This window comes from Perissodus microlepis, chromosome 15, assembly GCF_051167445.1.
Source record: "Perissodus microlepis isolate ML-2025 ecotype Zambia chromosome 15, ASM5116744v1, whole genome shotgun sequence".
NCBI lineage: Eukaryota > Metazoa > Chordata > Actinopteri > Cichliformes > Cichlidae > Perissodus > Perissodus microlepis.
Window position 1 is genome coordinate 13115621 of NC_140475.1, and position 20812 is coordinate 13136432.

At 39.4% G+C, this 20812-nt stretch overlaps 1 protein-coding gene across 1 annotated transcript; it reads left to right on the plus strand.

Annotated features, from left to right (window-relative positions):
- Nucleotides 1-2470: 2470 nt before the first annotated feature.
- On the plus strand, nucleotides 2471-19219 carry lin28b (lin-28 homolog B (C. elegans)). Its single transcript, XM_084953524.1, has 4 exons — nucleotides 2471-2713; nucleotides 3482-3675; nucleotides 13701-13888; nucleotides 17902-19219. Exons 1-4 carry the CDS (start codon nucleotides 2704-2706, stop codon nucleotides 18212-18214), a joined length of 705 nt encoding a protein of 234 aa, XP_084809650.1. The 5' UTR covers nucleotides 2471-2703; the 3' UTR covers nucleotides 18215-19219.
- The last annotated feature ends 1593 nt before the right edge of the window (nucleotides 19220-20812 follow it).

The following is a 20812-nucleotide window of genomic DNA, read 5'->3' on the forward strand; positions in this document are numbered from 1 at the left end:
TCACAGGTTTTTCTGTGCCTCTGTACCATTACAATCGTTAAGGCTGTTTCACAAGCATTTCACGAATCAATTTGTTCTTCACAGGTTTAAAGCACACCATAAAATCTTCACTAACAACCATTTTGCTCTTTCAGTTCCCTCTTTTGACCGACAGGCACACCAGAGCCTACCATATATAAATCATTCCTTGTCATTCTTTTGCACACTTCGGTAAGCTGCACTGCGGTATTTTCCGCTGACTTGTCCTAATCAGAAAGGTCCTGTCAGGATATGAATGAGTGGATAACATCTGACAGTGGTATCCAATCCTGTGACCCACACAGTAATTCTATGGCTGCTGAGGAGGCCTCCACTACAAGCATCTTCAAAAACAGGCCTTGTGCGCGGGGGCTGGGTTGGACGGATTGGGGGTAGGGGCAAAGCTTGCGAATTCCGGAGGGTGGGCTCTTGAGCGTTGGTGGGTGGAGACAGGCTTGTTGTTGTTTCATTCCTCCAACGTGTTTTTCCTCTTTCCTCATACTCGCGAATAACCCCTCGAGAAACGTCCCACCAAGGCAGAAGTGAGATAAGATGGAAAGTTTCTCAATGGGCTTGTTCTTGTTGTTGATCTGCTCCGTGGGCTATTCTTCTCTTAAGTGATCTATGCTGTTGGACGTAAACCATGTCCAGAATAGGAAGTAAGACGTGTAGTGGAATTTAAATGTGCTCAAACTTGATTTAATCCAGCTTTCGTGTTTGTTTTGTGGTTTTAAACATACTGTGTTTTAACAGTACCATTTAAAAAAAAGCATATTGAATTGATACAAGCCACCTGTGTTAAAGTTCTCTTCAAGGAAGCTTAGTAATGCCACAAAAATCTCTTTAAGTTTGAATAAAAGTGGAACTTTAAGACTCAAACTAAGTTATTTTGTAAGAAGAAGGAAAAACAAGACTTAACAATTTCAGCTCCAAACTTTTCTGACAGCTTCATAGCATTTCTAAAAGCATTTCTAAAAACCCCCCAAAATAAACAAAAAACAAAACAAAAAGAAATGACCCTCCCCCACTCAAAAAGAAAAAGAAACAGACAGAACTAATCTTGGTAAGGAACGTATCCTCATGACAAACGAGGCTCAAGACTTACAAATATCTGCTTTGCTTTCTGTCAGTTTTCCAGTCACATTCCAAAGCTGTGAGTTCAGCTCTCCTCTGGTGCCCACTATGATACTGGGAGGTAACTGGTTGTGAGTTAGGAGCATGAGCACAAACACATGTCCATGCATGAAAGTGGGAAATGATCATTTGCACTGTGTTTTGTAAAATTCACAAGTTCTAGTTTCCAGCAAAACAGGTTTAGGTTTCTTAGCATAGCTGGATGTTATTTCTGTTAAAGCCACAGCTGCATTTCACCCTTTTGAATATATACTGTGTGAAAGTCTGAAGTGAGCTGTGCAATGCAAACAAAGGCTGTAATAAGCTTACGTATTTTAATGGTGCTGTGTTTACTTTGTATAAAATGTAGAAAAGTTAACCCTGTCTTGAAAATCTTTTAGAGTTTGGCTTTGGTAATAGTAGGGTCTGGAGAAGAGATTCAAACAAGAAAACAGTAATAGAAATCGACAAAAAACAAGCAGTAAAATACAATAAATTAAGAAACATTTTTTAGATGAATTTTGTTTGTTAAGTGATGCTTTATGTGTGAATTTTCACCCATTTAACACTATTTTTGTCACCCTGTGGAGGTCTAAACAAACCAACAGTAGACTAACATATTTTAAACATGTATGATTTTCTTTGAATTTACTTAATTTTTACGAGTCAAAATACTCAAAGTAAAAAAACAAACAAAAGCCACACAGGACACACTGCTGTACTTCCACGTGATGATGGGAAGATCTATGAAAACAAGCCTGCAAATCTGTAGGTTAATCAGCTACACCCATTAGGGGTCTAACTTCATCATTTGCTTTTGATTGTAATTGGTTGATTCATTATTTCCTTGTTTTTTTGTGTGTGTTTTTGCTGTTGTCATGGCCACCCTATTATTCCGCAGAGTTCATTAAAATGTAATTTAATCCCATCCAATCATCTAATCTAATCTCAGTGCATAATAGCCTTATGTAGCTACACCAACCCCTTTTGATACAGGACCTCAACAAAACACATTGCAAGCAGTGCACTGCAGCGCATAGCATATCATATAGCACACGTTACAGCTTGCAGCTTCCCACAGTGGACGTGGGTTGTTTTATGATCTACACAACTATTGGGCGCGTGCTGTTGATGGTTCCGAGTCCAGTTTCTTCTCACACCCCCCCACACACACACACCCATTTTCCTCTTTGAATGTTGGGACAGAAATGAGAAGCAAGAAAGCATGTAATTGACAAAGTCACGTGTTCTCACTACGGGAACGGGCACAGCCAGCTCGAGAGCGAATGAGAGCGAAGACGAGAGCGAGAGAGGGAGTAAGAGAGGCAGCGACCGAGAGAGAGAGAGGGGTAGAGCAGTAGGCTACAGAGGTGGTGTGAGTGAGGAAGGGATTGAAGGGAAGAGAGAAAGACATGACAAAAATATCAAAAGGCAGAAAGCACGCCGTACCATGCGAGCTAAACTGGTGACCGATGGGATCGAGGATGTCGGATTAATGGTGACTACCGCAGCCCGTTTTCGCAGAGGAAGCTTCTCTATTGCAACTTGGGCGCAGAGGGTCCGCGGGGAAACATGGCCGAAGGTTATTCTGCAATTATTTTCTATTTTCTGCTCTTAGTTTTTTGTTGTTGTTATATATATATATATTTGCTCCACGTGAGCTCGCGCGAGAAGGGAGAAGGAGGCAAGGTGCAGCGTGATTATTGTTCCAAACCTAAAAAAAAATAAAATAAAATAAAAAAAATAAAGCCTGAACCGCCACACTGCCGAGCACCACATCTAACCACGTCTGGCAGCATTAAGATAGATCCACTGTTAGAGCGTATATGCTTTTCAAGCCAGTAGTAAAGCTCGAGGAACCATGTGTACACCTGCCCTTTTTTTCCTCCCCTTATAGCATGCAACTCCACATCAGGAGCGGGCTGTAGATGCACGAGAAAAACCCTCCACAAGTTACACCACTGAGCATGCCTGTGCACGAATCAGAGGCATTCATCTGTTATGGAGTAACAACTTTTTCCCCCTTTTTTTGGTTGAGGGAATGTCTGGTTGACGCACATCGGCTCACAGCACCACGCGTCCCTCTTCGCTTATGTGACATGTGAAAAATAGTATAGGAAATTTCTACCGGCCCTGAACTTCGCATAGCCTGTACTTGAAGTGGAGGGGATTCCCCTCACGCTTCTTGGAGTAGTTTTCTTTATTTCTTTTCTTTTTTTTTTTACGCAACAAAGCTCATTAAACTTATATAAACGTGTATGCACGCAGGGCGGTGAGTGTTGAGCGGCGTGTCTGCGAGCACAAACAAAATGTTCTAACTCGCCTCTTGTACTGCCCGCTCGTTCTACAGGAGGGTCGGGTAAAGGTGGCGGAGAAGACCCCGCCAAGTCCACCGAGCAGGAGGAGGACCGCACTCGACCTCAGGTCCTGTCGGGATCGGGCTTCTGCAAATGGTTCAACGTCCGGATGGGATTTGGATTTATCTCAATGACCAACAGCGAAGGGAGCCCCGTTGACCCCCCTCTGGATGTTTTCGTCCACCAAGTAAGTTGATGAAAACGTACACACAAGCACCGAGGAATACGCGTCTGCGTCGTGGTGATGTGGTGGGCATTGGCCTCATCCGGATTTTCCTTTCTTTGAAAAAAAAAAAAAAGCGTGGAAAAGCGACGAATGATTGAATACTTTTTATTTCCTCTGCCAAAAAATGCTACTGTTACCTCAGATCCCATCTTGCTGTCCTCGGGCCCCTTTTTAATTCTTCTTCACAGCGATAGTTACACTGTATCATCCGGATGTTTCGCCTTGCCCGACACGTTACTGTGTAACAACATGCTGTCCACATGCTTAAGGGACAGGAAAAACCAAACCAAAACAAACAAACGACACACACACACACACACACACACAGACACACACACACACACACACACACACACACACACACACACACACACACACAAAGTTTTCCTCTGAGGCACATGCGTTTAGCTCTCCCTTTGCTTCTCTCTGTGAAGGGAAAGGGAAGAAATGTCGTGTGGATATGACACGGTTAGTTTCACACTTGGCCCTGTAATGGACAGCAGAGCTTGCTTGATATCCAGCCAGCTAACATGTCGAAGAGCGTGTTTTTTTTTTTTTTAACTCACTGCTGGGCTCTGTTCTGGGAAGGTGGATTTTGCTCAGTGCTGTTGTTTGCTTGATGTACTTGAACCGTATGTGCAGTTTATAGAAACATCCTTTTACTTTCATACCGAATGGTGACGTGAAGCCCGGCCTGTGTGTCCCCCTCCCACTCCCTCCGCGTGTACTGCTGATTTATTGTGCATGGAGTTCATTTCAGAGGCCTTGTTTTTGACTGCTACAGAAAACAAAGAGCAGTGAAGTCCTCCCTTGTTTTAGCTCCCCTTTCCCTCCGTTAAATCGCCCTTTTTTACGGTCCTATAAAGTGCCTTTAAAATTCTCGAGGAACGACAGATGACGAAGAGAGGCATTTTTGTTGCCATTTCATTTGACACACTCTCTCACTTCATTGTAGAAAAGATGGCTCCACTGATTACTATAAGGCAAATTAGTAGCACTGGGAAATATGGATTATAGTTGCATAAAGGCATTAGTTTATTTAGGTAAAAAAAAATATAATGTAACTCAAACACTTACAGTATGTTTTTTTTCAAGCTGCATGCCAGACTAAAAATAGAAAGTGGGACCACAGTTTCACATGGTTTGCTATCCAATGTCTTTTTGAAAGGCATTTGAGTGTGTTCTGCACCAGCAGGGTAGTTTCCATCTCTCTGAGCTATGCTGCATTCAGCTCAGTTTATATGGAAAAATAAATAAATAAATACAAATAAAAATAAATAAATATATATGTACATTTCAAATTGTCCGCAGTATTTGATTGACCAAATGTGTTCACTGCCATTGAATTCTAACAGCGGTAAAGCTGGTTGTTTAGTGCATTTAGTTTGGCTATAAACGTGATAATCGAGACTTATAAAAATATCTGGATTAAAATCCTGGAGTAAAGTGCAAAAAATATTCAGTGAATAACAACAATATGTTGAGCTTTGCTTCATGCGCATCTTCATATGCACGTAATAATATAGCCTGACATGTATTTCTACATTTTTTTGTTAACATTTATATGTATGTGAATGTTTTCATGCGCTCTTACTGCGCCTGCATGAAACAAGCCCAAGCTCGAGAAAGTGGATGACTACAGCACTATGTTATCAGATTTTGATTGATACGTTCACATTGTGGCTTCATCGACTGAAAGCACTGCATCTGTCCATACACTCCAGACTCCTGTCTTCCCTGCTGCTCAGAGATGTTTTAGGAGTGGATCAGGCCATCAAGGGTGAATAAAGGTGTGCTCTGGGAAACAGTCTTAAGAGCTGAGCAGGAGTCTAACAAAACACTGTGTGTCTCAGTAGTTTGTAGCCTATAAGGCAGAAAAGGCTTGTGCGGTATATTGTTGCTTTACATAGGAAAAATATTTAGATCCACAATGCAAGAAAGGCTCACTAGGTACTGTGATGATGGCGGTGTATAGATGAAAATGTTTGCAGAGCTGCTCTGTAACAATTCATTCGTTTTTTCATATTTTGGGAGGGTGGTGGGGACCAAATTGTTCCTAATATAGCTTTTTGTTAAATTATAGCATTCAGTGAATCATATGTTTACACTCGATCATTTGTGTCCCAGTGTTTCTGGCAGCTGTACGCGCTCACAGTGACACGACTGTCATTTAGCACAAAGGGGAAGACATCGTGCATTCATAAACACGCTGTCATAATAAATGCAAACAACCCGGTGATTTCTTTGGAAGGATTCACACTCGTGCATTCGTATTAAATCGGTCACTCATTCTCTCTGATTGTTCCACCCTCTCTGTCTCTCTGCTAGCAGCCTGGAGCCATTTGAATATACCGATGTTATTTCCAGGTTTAAAAGAAATGTTCAGATTTGGAAATATTGAATACAGATCTGGCCTGTTATATCTTAAGTAGAAAATTATTTAAAAGTCTTAAAGCCATAATAATTGTTTTAGGATGCATTTTGTCATTTTTAATCAGTGGCAAGCTCACAATCAAACCAACGTAAAACAAAGGTTATGAATTATTTTACACGTTTGTGGTAAAAGGGTCGTTGTTGAAATAAAACTATCAGAAAGAATGCCGATTTATTCTTGCACAACACTGACCCTATCCGCATGATAAAAGCTGAGGTAAGAAAGATAGGGAGGGGAAGAGGGAGCATGAGGACAGGAGGAAGGGGGGAAGAGAGGAGGAGTTTCCTTAAGAGAGGGAAAGAGGAGGGATGTGGGGAAAAAAAAGTGTGGGTGAGGGGTGGGGGTGCTGGGCTGGGGACGGCGGTAGTCCAAGAGGAAAACATGAGTGAGAGGTTGGAAAAAGACGAGCGAGTGGTGGAGCGGGAGGTAAAGGAGGGAGGGTGTGATTGCGCTTGTGTGTGTGTGTGTGAGAGAGAGAGTTAGTGTGAGCCCCCCCACCCCCCAGAGCACGAGGCCTCTTCCTGGGAGGCCTCTTCATCACGGCTCCTATCTGATCGCTTCCTTTCGGAAGGTGTAAGAGAGTAATTAAGCATCTTCACGCTCTCCTTAGTGATTCCACTATTACATTATCTCTGTGTGTCAACCACTTCTCTACCTGGGCTGAGTGTTTTTTACTATGTGTGTGTGTTGGGGGGGGGTCTCTCCTTGGACATTCTTTAAAAAGAGGAATTTCTTAAAGACAAAAAGGCAAGAGGGTAGGCGAGGGGTTTAGTGGGTTGGGGGTGCTGCCTGCCCTTTGTCGGTAATCAGTTTGAAATGTTGAACAGTTTGCTGTTGCTATTCTCCTGAAACCCCATGAGTTTATGAATCCCTTACGAATGTGTGTGTGTGTGTGTCTGAGCACTTCTTACTTTCTGCTTTCAGCCACCAGGTTGTCGATGCCTACGTGTGATCCGTTGTAAAATGTTCTAGGTTTTTGATCATGCATGTGCGCACTCGAGAGAGAGAGAGAGTGTGTGTGTGTTTTGTGTAGTGAGGTTAAAGTGGGCCCCTAGTGAGATTAACCTCTGGTCCGTGTCACCGTTTGGCATGCAGGCCCCACCCATCTCTGCCTGCAGATAGCCAGTATCAGGCTTTGTGTCTCCTGCAGCCACACCACTCCACTCCACTCACCCACCCACACCACCGCCACCCTTCCCGTCTTTACATCAAATAAAGCAAAAGAAGAAGAAAGACAAGTCATGTGACTTCCTTTTGAGGAGCTGGCCGCATATAGCGGATGTTTGATTGGTAATTGGAAGGGTGATGGAGTAGACACAGAAGGGCTACAATAAAAAAAAGAGCAGCAGTTCCGCTGGTCATGTCAGTATGAGCTGATTAAGGATTTAAGCATTTAATTAATCTATTTTTTTTAATTACCAGGAATGGAAAATTCCAGGAGGCTCTTTCTAGTTCTTTCTTTAATATTTAATGTTCTTGGCTGTTGAGTTCTTCTATGCAATGCTTGATAGATTTTAAGGACTACAGTCTGCAATTTGTTTTTATTTATTAGCAGTTTGTTTCTCCATTGATCATTTTGTCCTAAAAAATGACAAAGAAAAGCATCAAAAAGGGAAAAAATAATAATCATCAAAGACCTAATTAATTAATAAAACAACTGTTACATTTCCGAAGGATAGAGAAAAGTTAGATTTAGACACAACATGTGTAAAGAGACGTTTAAAAGCTTTTCTTTTGGAGAGATTTGCCTGAAACAGTGTGTGGCATGAGTTTTAATTTGCGATAATCTATAGTCAAATTTCTATTAAAAATTGCTAGAGAGACAGATGAAAGCAATTCATATGTAAAAACACAGTTGTTGCAAAGGCTCAAATAAAAAAAATAAAGATAATGATTAGATAAAGATTAGAGCTATTATAGTAAATAAAATGTATAAAATCCCTCAATTAAACATCTGACTACATTTATCTCATGTTCATCTCTTTGTATTCATGTTAGAATTCATCAGATCCGAGCTAATAACCAGCACTCATTTTTGTGTCATGTTTGTCACGCATTACATCATCATCTGTCTACTTTGTTAGATTGGGTGAGTTCAGTGCCAAAGCATACAAAGAAAAAAAAAGACAGCTGCTGTTTTTTGCCTCTGTAAATAGATTAAACTGTAAAACCAATTAAATCATGATTGTAACTCAAATTGTATGCACTACCAATGTACACGTGTAAGGTTTGAAAGGTTTGCATTGATCCATCATTTTTCCTAAAAGAAAATGTGAAAAATTCAAACCTTTTAAAAATGATTTCTGTCATTTTAAATTTATGATATATTCCATCATTTGTTCTTTTGTGAAAGTGACACCTCTTTAAATGGCTGGCAGTGAATCTTTGCAGTGACACTGGACTGTTTCTGTTTTGAATGGGTGCAGTTATTAGCAGGCTGTGTGCTTTATCACCAGTCACCTCAGTGAGGTTCATTTCCCCCTCTCATGCTGATAAATGTACCAGGATGATCTAGTGCTTCCTTCCCCAGATCAAATATTTGGCCCAGTCATAATCGGGGGTGTTGGATGTTGTTAATTTGAAGCAGGGGAAACATGAAGGCTTTTAACTGTTTGATGGGGGCTGGGCGAGGTTCAAAGGTCAGAGCCACTAATGACAATGTGTTGAGGAGGGCTGCGGTGTCACCGACATAAGAGCGGCTCTGTTGGTGGTTTTCACTGGCATGTTTGTGTGTGTGTGTGTTTCCTCTCCCTTTCTTCTTTGGTTTATATATATCCTGTTGGGTTATGTCCATCTGAGCTGATCTAGCCCAGCTTTATCCACTTAGCATTTCCTGTGTATTAAAAGCTACTCAGTGACACCAAGCCACATGTTGACCACCATCTCCCTCTACTCACTCACCTCTGCACATTCCCGTTCCTCTTAGAAACGAGCACAATACCCTTCTCCACCTCTGATTTAAGGCATCCCATAATTAGCCATTCCATAGCTGGTGGTCGCCTCGGAGAGAGGCTGGTGGAGGATGGTGGCTCTCCTCTCTCTTGCTTCCCCATCCCCTCACATTACAGCTTCCTGTATTGATTGCTGGGTCTGGTGATGACGAGGGCCGGCTGATGAAAAGGAGGGCTATTTCTATCTAGGATGTCAGTGTCGATATTGATCTCTGGCTCTTTCCTACACACACACACACACACACACACATACACATATATATATATGTACGGTAACATGCATGAAGACCTAAAGATATTTATTACACATAAGGAAGCTTGCAAGCATAATCAAGCCCTTTTAGAGTATCTTTCGATCCTTTTGTTGGATAGGTTTCTTCCGTTAAAGGCATGGTGCTGGCTGCTGGTGACTCTTAAGTTTAAGCACAGAGTGGTGGTGTGGTCTTCCCAGCAGGCTGGGGGTGGTGCTACGATGGTTATACCACTGACCTCAGGATTTCTCCTGCTGACCTGTGGGGTTCCTGATCAAATGGTGGTTTTGTTCCTGGCCTCCCCCAATTCCAGCCACTGATGAGGAGTTGCTCCTCCATTGGAGCTGAACAGAATGCGGTGGAGGTAGTTCCATGAACCCCCACCCCCCACCCTTGTCCTCCTCTTCTTCCAGATTCCCACCCATATCCACCTCCCTGTGCTAAGCCACTCCCCCATTTTGTGTTAGAGTCTCTCTTGCTCTCCTTCTCTCTTTTTCGTTCTGCTTGGCATTCTTTCATTCCTTCACCTTAGCTGTGCCCTCTCCTGACCTCTTTGCGTAAACTGAAACGGGTCAGGACACCCGCCAGGTCACTTGAGAGGAGGGGACTCAGGTTGCAGGTTCTGATTTGCGAAGTTTTCTCACACACACACGCTTACACATGCATAGAGCAGCGCGGAGGCACACATGTATATACAGATCCATATGCTGCAGTTTATTACGTAATTGCAGAGACTGAGCTGTTGCAAGTGAATGCGTCAGAACGTATCTGACACAAACATGATGCCATAACCTATATGGAGGAGATTTTAGTGTGTGTGTGTCTATGTGTGTTTTCCTGCATTTCTACAGAACAAAAGGGGATGTGTGGTTTCCTCACTGGTGCATTGTGGGAATTGAGTGAGTTGGAGAGGGGGGGTAGAGTGCTGAGACAAACCACTCAACTTTGACCTGGAGAGACAAGCTGTTCTGGACTGAAGACAGGAGAGGAAGAGGAAGGGCTCGTGTGCCATAGTCTAGAGACCAGCTGATGTTTATTTATCATTATTCTGAATATATTGTGTTTCATGGGGGATGGGCACAACCTTTTGTTGTCTTTTTACTGATATCTGCTGAACAAATGCCTTTTAGCCATTCAGATGGTCTAATGATGGTAATTATAAAATCAATTGGTGTTTCCATTTGAATGACCAGGATATAGCTCGGTTGTAGCTTCTCGTTTGGTTGATTATTTTGCTGGTATGAGCAGAGAACTTTGATAAAAGAATAGGTTAATGAATATGGAATCTTAACATTATTACTATTATTATTTTGTAACATAATGTTTTGAGATTGAGCATGAAGCTGCTTGCTTAGTTTGTGACTCTCCTCACCGTCCTTTCTGTGTTATTCCCTTTTTTGCATCTGTGGTGCATAATCTTTCCTCTTGCTCATTTCCATTCCCTGATTCTCATCTATTCCTCAAAGCCAAATCCAATAGCTGAATGCCCAAAATGGATGAGTCTTCCATCACCAATCGACTAGAAGCAGAGTGGCCTTGGCTGTAAGTCTCACTTACTGCAGTGGGGGGAATCAAGCAGGACATCAGAGGAAGAATGAATGAGTGAATTTTGGACATTTTGCTTTTAATGCTAAAAAAGGCGATTTTCTCTTTCGAATAAATTGTTGAAATGTTAAAATGTGGAAAAAGAAAGAAAGAATTGTTTAAAAAAGGTTAAATATGAAGTCACAACTCTTCCGTGTATATATCTATATTTTCTGAGGACTAAACTGAAAACCTATTTATTGTTTTATTATATAAAAAAAGTAAAGCAAAACATTGTGTATTATTACTCATTGTGAGAGAGGCCTTTGGAATCCAGATTAATAGCTATTTGGTAAAAGTTTATGTTTCATATGTAATAATGAAATGTGTTTAATATATATGAAAAAAAATCAAAATCCAAAAAATCTCTAATGAAAAACAAAATTAAAACGCAGGGAAATAACATAATTATATATCAGCATTGTTCAAGTTTAAGAAATTTGATGGCTTTCTAAAACTTTTTTTGTACTGAACTATAAGTTGTAAAAATACCAATTCTAAAAAAAAAAACTAAAAACAAAAACAAAAACAAAACAACAACTAATAACCTTTATTATTTGAAACTGAAGTTAGTTTTTTTCATGATGTCAAAGTTTGTCTTTGATATAATTCTTTTAAGGAATAAAGTTCAAGTAAAGGGAAGTAAAGATAAGAAAAGGGAACATATAAAAAAAAAGCAACTTACTTAAATTGTCTAAATTATATATATATAAATTTTTTAAAAATGCATAAAAATTACTTTAAAAACAGAAAAAACGAACATAAACTGATTTATTTAATGTAGAGTGGATATTTTATTTTTTCTTATCTATTTGAAAGTTTTTCTTTAATCCTAAGAAAGTCTTGGCGTGACCCTCATTTACCGATTGCTGTGATATGTTGAGTGTCTTTAGAATACATTTTCTTAAGCACTTTTTAAAAAGATTTTTGAATAACTGGGTGTTGTAATAACGACAGTTTGTGTTACCTGAATTTTTAAAGGCGACCTACCAGATCCCAAGAAAATGTATTTGATTGCATATTCTTACATTGAGATATTCTTTGTGTTTGCAGTAGGTTTTGAAGTTTTTTCCGCCGTGTGAAACAAGGTTAAATGTTTTCCTTTTTTTTCATACTTGTTTTCCTGAAGGAAGCAGAGACATATTAAATGTATTTCGTTTCACTTCCATTTAATCCACGTGGTATCCCAGTGGTCATTTATTGTACAGTGGTTTTCACATGGACAATTATCCAAGTGCAGTGAGTTCAAACACTATTCTTAGTTTGTAATTAATTCCCACATCCTCTGTAAGTCTTTCCTCTCTCTTAGGTTTTCATCTCTATCTACAAACCACCTATAGAGCGCCTTCAGCTTCCTGTAACCTCAGTCGTTGCAGAAAAATGCTGCTGTGCACAATTTCTCTCCTTCTTCTATAGTTTCACATCTATATCATCTGATCATTTGTGCCTTTCTCTTCCTTTGTCTCCTACATATCTGACTCTACAGCATGCACTGCCTTTACAGATAGCCTGTGTGTTATTTATAGGTCTTGATGTATAGTAGGTAGTAGGTTTGCTCTGCACACTGCATGCCCATGTGGGCGTGTGTTTACCTATAAGAGCCGCAGGGCTTGCTGCGATTCATGAAGGTCACGGATTCTGTGCCTATCAGCCGTCCGCGCTGTGCGATCAACAAGACATAAATCATTGTCCAGTGGTTATGTAGTAACTAAATCAATATTTCCGATCATGTAGATAAGATGGATGGTGGATGCTTTAAAAAAAAAAAAGATTGTATAGGTGTAACATTCTTGTCTTTTAAGCCTGCAGAAAAGGAAGTGGTGTCTCTGCGAAAAGTAGATAAAGAGAGTAAACCAAGGACATATCATGTGAGATAAGTCGCTCTGTGGAGCAACCTTCACGGCAGTTGGTACAAACCACATATAGTCAATCCACCATGTTTGAAGTAATGTATTTGCCTCTCGATGTTCATTGTCTGCTAATACTTGTTGTGTTCGCTGCATGTGGCAGTGTGTAAAAGCCCACCTCATGGACTTGCCCGTGTTAATAAAGTAAATGTTGATTCTTGAGCTATGTGGAAATAAAAGGAGTTGATTGGGGAACTTTTTGTGTGCAGACGTAATAATATATCTGGCAACTGCTCAATGTGTAGATTTAACCTAATGGGTGTGGGCTTGCGTAACATTAACGCTTTATCTTATGCAGACAGAAAGAGGAACTAATCCATTTTCACTGAAAGACTGCATTTTCTGCCTAAGAAGGGGTCTGTCTTTATGTCTAGCTGCATACTGAAGGCTATTAAAGTGTAATAGCCTTTGTCAGTTTCCATGAATCATCTGGGGTTAAAAAAATATTCAATATAACCAACAAAGGTAAAACGCACCCTGATACTGCTGTATAAAAAGCCTTTAAAGCTAACATAATAGAGATCTTTCAGTTGCCTTTAATGAGCTACCTATTATAAAAGAATCAGATTTACATTTTCCTGGAACAGTTTTGCTCTTACAAAATCTAATGTCCTATAAATGAACCTTTAAAGATTTATTTTTGTATAGGCTTGAAATTATAATATTTTAACCTAAGGGAAACAAATGCTTTGACATTAAAATTAAAGCAATTTCAACAAACATGAGCCCTAACGTGTCGGATACTCTAGCTTATAACACACAGGGCGTTATCCTACCTACACACTCGTGTGTCTTGCATTTGGCAATAAGCATCTGCCTCTTTTAAAGGGATAATTGCCCTTTTTTATTCTTCCAACAGAGCAAACTAGTGATGGAGGGCTTCCGCAGCTTAAAGGAGGGTGAGCAGGTGGAGTTCACCTATAAGAAGTCCTCTAAGGGCCTAGAGTCCCTGCGGGTGACCGGACCTGGTGGGGGACCCTGTGCAGGCAGTGAGAGGAGACCCAAAGGGAAGGTCCCATTGCAGAAACGCAAACCAAAGGGAGACCGGTAGGTTTTTATTCATTTTTGAAACAAAAAAAAAATGTATGTGTATGTTTTGCGTCTGCATGAATGTAATCACACATATGCATGGTTTTCCTGAAAATGTGAAATACGTGAATGCGTATAGGTGCCTGTGGCTAGGTTTGAGAAAGCAAGACTACGCTGTAGCAATAGGAAACATATTCTATATGTACAGCTACCCGCAGTGAGTGGCTTCTGAGTGGGCTGAGATTATAGATTAAATCTATTCAATCTGCCTCGGTACATGCCTGTTGCTATGGTTATTGTGCACCATAATAAGGAATTGAATAGGGCACTTCGCTTGCCATTGCCGCTATTTTAAATCAATTTGCCAGCTTTTACATTAGAGACTATATTAGCATGGGGGTAGATTGGACCTATATGCATCTCAATGCAGCGGTAGCCAAATCAATTGTTTTGTCCTCAGTTGAATCCTGAAGGGAGCTTTGCTAAAATCTGCAGAGGGAGCCATAGGGAGTGCCTTGAAAACGCTAAGCAGAGTCCTCCTGTCCTCCTACTGAAAGAAAGTGCCCTCATTTGATGTGCGGCAAATCCTGCCAGGTAGAGTCTAAGTACTGTATCTGTTGTGGGAAGGTATCACATGATTTCAAGGCTACATTTACATGAGAAAGTGTAGCGCTGGCACCCTTTATGTTGCTGCATCACTGTTGCTTCAGTGCTCCAATGCAGCACTATCGTGTTTTTTTGTTTTTTTAATAGTGGTAAAGAAAAGCATTTGTTAGAAAGGAAGAAACTGTATCTGACAGAGAAGGCTCCCTGATTGGTTTACACAGCTGAATAATTCAGCTTATTTTGGATAATTGATCCAGTGTTAGGTCAAGTGTCTGTCTTCTGCTAATGTGGTAGCAAGGTGGTTTTGGATTCAGTGATGGCAGGTAGATGTGTGTTTCTGTCTTTATGAACGCTGGTCAGTCTGAGCAGCTACTGGTGGGTTACGCTGCGGGTTATTCTGCTATGCAATGGATCATTTCTTTCTTTTCTCTAGAGCTGCTCCGATCACGTTGTGTAAAACTGTTCAGTTTAAAAATTGAGTAAACAAGTCATTGGTTGTGGAAATAGTGGCTAAAAACTTTAGTGATGACAGCGCTGATTTTTTATCAAACAGAAATTAGCAGAGAAGTCGATGTTTAACAGTAATTGTTGAGAAATGTTCATCAGCTGTTGCAGAATTTTCTTTAAACTAATTAAGCACTCATCTGTAACCATTTCCCTGAAAAAAAAATTGCCATTAGCATTTAAAGCTCATTAGTCTTAATCTGTGATAAAAACATTCTTCAATATTAAACTTAAAAGACATCCAAATATTTTGAGCTGTTTTGTCTTCATCCAGGTTTTTCCCAGTTTGATATGAAATTTAGTCTATCAATGTTTTCTCTTTGTGTTGCACGCATTTGAATCAAATTCGCTGAGATTAAACTGTGCTTTTATTACACTAAATGAGTGCATGACCTGAGACGTACAAGAAATCTGAATTACATGAGTGAATATTTTAAACTTTAAAACCTAAATTCTCCAATAAATTGATGGATTTTCATGCTACCTCGGGATTTGAACTATAATTAGTATATAAATATAATTATTTAATTGCACGAATTAATTTATCAGATCACTGTACTTGTATGAATCCAGGTTTTGAGGACACTTACTAATTACCTCTTAAAACCTACCTTTAAGTCTTTCTTAATTAATGTCACAGCTTTTAGTGAGGTAACAGTCTTATCTGTAGTCTCTATTATATTCTTTATGGTTTATTTATTGTAGAAAAATAATACTTTTTCTTTACAAAGAACAATTAAACATTGCATTAAATTTTTCTTATTTAATTCAAACAGCCAGTTGTTATTTTATTGGATGCAAAGAACACAGGTTAAGTAAAGATAATTTATCTGGTTCCGTAGAAAAGGCCGTCATGGTTCAATTTCTTATTTAGTGGCAGCAATTTGCAGTTGGGTCTACTTGTCGATTCTTATTTTGTTAATTGGTAATCAAATCGGATGCACCTTAAAATGTGTGCAGTAAGCAGTTATTTCATAATGATAAGCGGTTGAGTTTTGTACTGCTGCAGTAGAAATTTAACACAAACTGATGAATCCAGAATCATTTGTTCTAGACTTCATTGCCCAAGAGATATTAAGCTTTTTACACCAGGACATTATTAAAAACCTGAACGGTGACTTGTACGACATAAAGCCTTAAAAAAAAGAAAAAAGAAAATATGACAAAAAATATTTATTATTTAATGCAGTGCAAAGAGAACTGATGGCATCATGACGGGCTAACATTTTGGTCTAATTTCTCTTCATGCTTTTATTGTTGCCATTTCATTGCTGGTATTCTTTTCAAAGCTAATAATATAATGCAGTTTGGCATGCCACAGCGGCCACACCAGACCAAAATCATATACAACACTCCCATCTAGTGGGGAATTTTAGTTGGAGCCGACATTTCTACTCCGTAGTGCCGATGATGGACAAGAGTGAAATAAAATATTTATTCTTCTTTTTTAAAAATTCTTCTTCTTCTTATTATTATTATTATAATTACCATGTTAGAAATGATAGTTATTAGTAGGGCCATAATTTGTTGTAGTTTTGCCTTTTTAAATCAATCAAGTGTGCCGATTTTCAGCTTTAATTCAAGGGGTTCAAAAAAAGTTTGCATTAACTGCTTAAGAATTTCAGTATTTTAAAAATACTCCCATTTGTTATTTAAATTATTATATATAACACTGTATTAATTGTTTAAAAATAAAGCATTTTAATGTCCAGGTCAGATCTGTTGCTTCATTATTTCATGACCAATAAAGATGACATATCTGAAGTTGGTTCCATGTGTTGAATTTGTATTTTTTACTGTGATTTTAAATGTGAGGCACAGAGAAATGTCAGTGCAAGTGAGGGACGACATATTAGGTTTAAAAACCAAAATAAATCATAAGTCCCAAATATTCTAAAAACAAATGAATGCACCGGGTAATTCAGCAACATCAAAAGATCCGAAAAACCAAAGGAGACAACTAATGTGCACAATGACAGAATTACTTTCATAGTGAAAGAAAACAACCTCACAACATCTAACACTCTGCCAAAGTCTACAATCAAGAGATGCCTTCATGAGGGTAATTACAGAGGCCAGATTAGACATTACAAGAAAACCTTAACGAGCCTGCACAGTTCTAAAAAAAAAAAAAAAAAAAAGATTCTTGAAAACAAGATTAGCTTGTGTCATAATGATGGAAAGAGAAACGTATGGAGAAAGGAGAGAACAGCTCATGATATGAAGCATACCATGATCCTTGCCAGACATGAGGAAGGAAATATTATGGCATGAGCATGTATGGCTACCAACCACTAGTGTTTACTGATGATGTGACCACTGATAGAAGTAGCAGGATGAATTGTGACATGTACAGAGCTATACTCTTTGTTTAAAATTAGCCAAATGTTGCTAAACTGATTGGAGAGCGTTTCAAAGTGCAAATGGTTAACGCTCCATCGAATACTGCAAACCAAGACTTTCCCTATGCTAAGAAATGGCCAAGTTAGTCACCTGATCTCAACCTAACTGAACATGCTTTTCACTTACTGAAAACAAAAGTGAATGCAGAAAGAGCCACGAACAAACCTAGCAGAGCATCTCAAGGGAAGACACACAGCCTTTGGTGATGTCATTGAGTTCTAGGCTTCAGGACTGCCATCTGCAAAGGATTGTCAAAAACAGTCCTTCTATTTAAAATTATTCTAGTTTCTCTAATTATCTTTGGGCCTTTGCAAATGGAAGGCAGTAACAACTGCTATAACTCCTATACAGTTGTGTCTTTGTCCAACTAATTATGGATCTAACTGTATTTTAGTCGCAAAGTGCTTGCAGATTCAAAACTACAAAGTCTGTTTTCTGTTTTAAGAAAAAGAAAAGGAAAAGCTAAAAACAAAGATCCTGTTCATGCTTTCTGTTCTTTTCTCCTCTGTTCCCTGCAGCTGTTATAACTGTGGAGGTCTGGATCACCATGCCAAGGAGTGTGGCCTGCCCCCCCAGCCAAAGAAATGCCACTACTGCCAGAGCATCACGCACATGGTGGCTCAGTGTCCCCACAAGGCGCTGGCGCCCGCCACAGGCTCTCAGGACCAACATGCGTCTACCTCGGCCTCTAGCCCAGGGACCGGGCCTTACCTCTCTCTCCCAGAGGAAGAGGAGCGCTCTGGCTCGTCTCCTCTGGAGGGCTCCTCCTCTTCCCCCGAGGAGCCCCATACACAACGTGGCTCTCGGACCCAGAGGTGGAGGAAATCCTGAAATAGTCCATAGGGGTGAATCTTTCACCGCTAGCCTCTGACACCTCATGTCTCCTCTCAATCAAGGTTACCTGAAGCTCCCCTCATCTACCTCACACCTGTGAAAAATGGGAGGTCTTTATTCCTTTACTTTTATTGTTTTGGTTTTTTTTGTTTTTTTTACAATTTCTAACCAGCGCAGCTATGGCAACGATCAGTGGGGTACGTGATGGGCAAGAATGTGTGTGACTGACTTGCAGTCATTTGGTGCAGCTATGGCAACCACGGCTGGAATGGTGACTGCAGGGGATCACTCTTGTTTCAGTCTCTGCAGCACGAGAGTGAGAAAAAAAACAAAAAACACTGTATAAGTCTAGTCTTGTTGATTGTTTTTGCCTTTGTACCCTTGGACCTAAGTGTTGGCCATTATGAATGCTTCTTCTCTACACGACTATCTTGCAGATTTAAAGCCACAAAATATCCTGTAGGCCTAATCATTCTGAAAAATCATGATGCATCCTTTTAGCACACACAGTAGCTCATCTTAAGAAGGATTAGAAGAAGACCTCAAGACCTCAAGACCCTCTAAGCGATAATCCAGACCCGCAGGACCGTTAGCTTGGCTTCTAAAGATCTTTAGGGAAACTTTATGGATCCCAGAGGGAATTTTTTTAAAAAGACAGCCAGCTGCTAGATCACACTCTATACTTCTTAAACACTCACATACATACATGCATACCTCTTATATGATATAGACCGGACCAACTGATTGTCAGACGTCAAACATGTGCAAGACTGAGAGAAAGCGCGTGTCCTGTGCGTGTTACGCATGCTCGAACAGAAAGCAAAACTGTCAGACTGAAGCACCTCTTCCTCAGGTGTGAGTCAACACTATTAACCCTTATGTTTCCTATTATCATAGATAGACACAGTCTATATAAGACATCATATAATCCATCTAGATCATAGTTTAGATTCAAAGTAATGAACTGATCATTAGATTTCCATTTTGGTTGTGGCATAATTAGTTGAAAATAACATTACAGTTTATAAATTATAGTATAAGTCATTAATATATATATATATATATATATATATGTAAAGTCACAAGATATAATTAAAATTCTATTAACTTTAAGTAATGCATTTATAAGGAATTAGCTCTGATCTATAGGTGTATATTGCATGGGATGCTTTGTTGGTGTGTGAAAACTCTCTCTCTATTTAACCATTTTCATTCATGACAAATCAAACTGACTTTAAAAAATCCCCCAAACTCCATATTTTCCCTTATTTGCTAAATCAGATACTCAGAAATCGCCTTTGATACAGCACAAAAGCTCACCGTTTTGTTACAGGTGTAGTACCAGACCATTATACTATCTTTGTATCTTATTTATTTAATACCTCACCAACTATCCTTCTTGAAAAATGAATGTCAAGCTGTTTGCTCTCCCAGCCGTGTTACAGTAAGATCGAACCACCTGTTCCTCTTCCATCTGTGCCTACCATTTGTTAGCCAGCACCAGCCAGGTTAATGCGCAGTCCTCTTTGGGATGAGGTGACATCACTGCTGCTGCTTCAAACTCACTGAAACAAAAAAAAGGAGAGAGAGAGAGAGAGAGAAAGAGAGAGAGAGAATAAGAGTGCTGCTTTTGGTATAACTTGAATCCTAAGCATGGCTTTAGTGGCACTTATTTGTGACCTAACAACTCTTCTCTGACCATACTGAATGTGAAAAGAGCTTATCTGAAGTCGACTCCTCACACAATTCAAGTTGAGTCGCTTTGGAGTTGTATCTTAATGTTCTGACAAATCAAATAACTTTGTACGATTATATCAAACTAGCGTGTGTGTTTTTAAAAGCTCTAAGTAGACAAGCAACTTTTTTTGGTATATTTCCATACCAAAGAGTGTGGCTTTATTTTGTTTTTGAAGGCATTTAATGTTAAGACTTGCTGAAGTGCTTGCTATCCTCGCTCTTTCAAATAAGAGGAACTTATTGCTGAAAGCGCATTAGAGCAGTTGTTGTTGTTGTTGTTTTATTTTATTTTTTTTATTTAATGTACAGTGTATTTCAATGTGTGCGTGCGTTAAAGATCAAATCTCAACAATGCAGCATGACAGAGATAAAAAAAAAGAAGAAGTGAATGACCAAACCACAGAAGGAGCACAGCCCATGCTCGAAACTCTATGGAAACATCTTTTTATATGATGTATTTTTACATTTTTACACACAATTTCTCTCAGGATGATGAACTGTTCTCAGGGAATTAACCAAAAAAGTGTATTTTATTCTTTTGGGAATCATCCACTGACTTTCTCAACAAACTCTGTTAAGCAATGACGAAGAAACATATGTAACCGATTGATGTACTATTAGCAACTACCTCTTGAGTTATACATAGCTGTGCATTTCTTTTTGTTTGTATATACATAATTTTATTTTATTTCTTTTTTTTTTTTTTTTTTTGATGACCTCAACTTTAGATCTCTGTTATACTGAGGTGTTGTGCAAGACGTTCCCTAATGTTGCCACAGACTTCCTGGTCTTCCTTCCCAATTTTAATGAGTTTTTCTATTACTGCAAAAGTTTTTTTTTTTGTTTACAGCAAAAGGC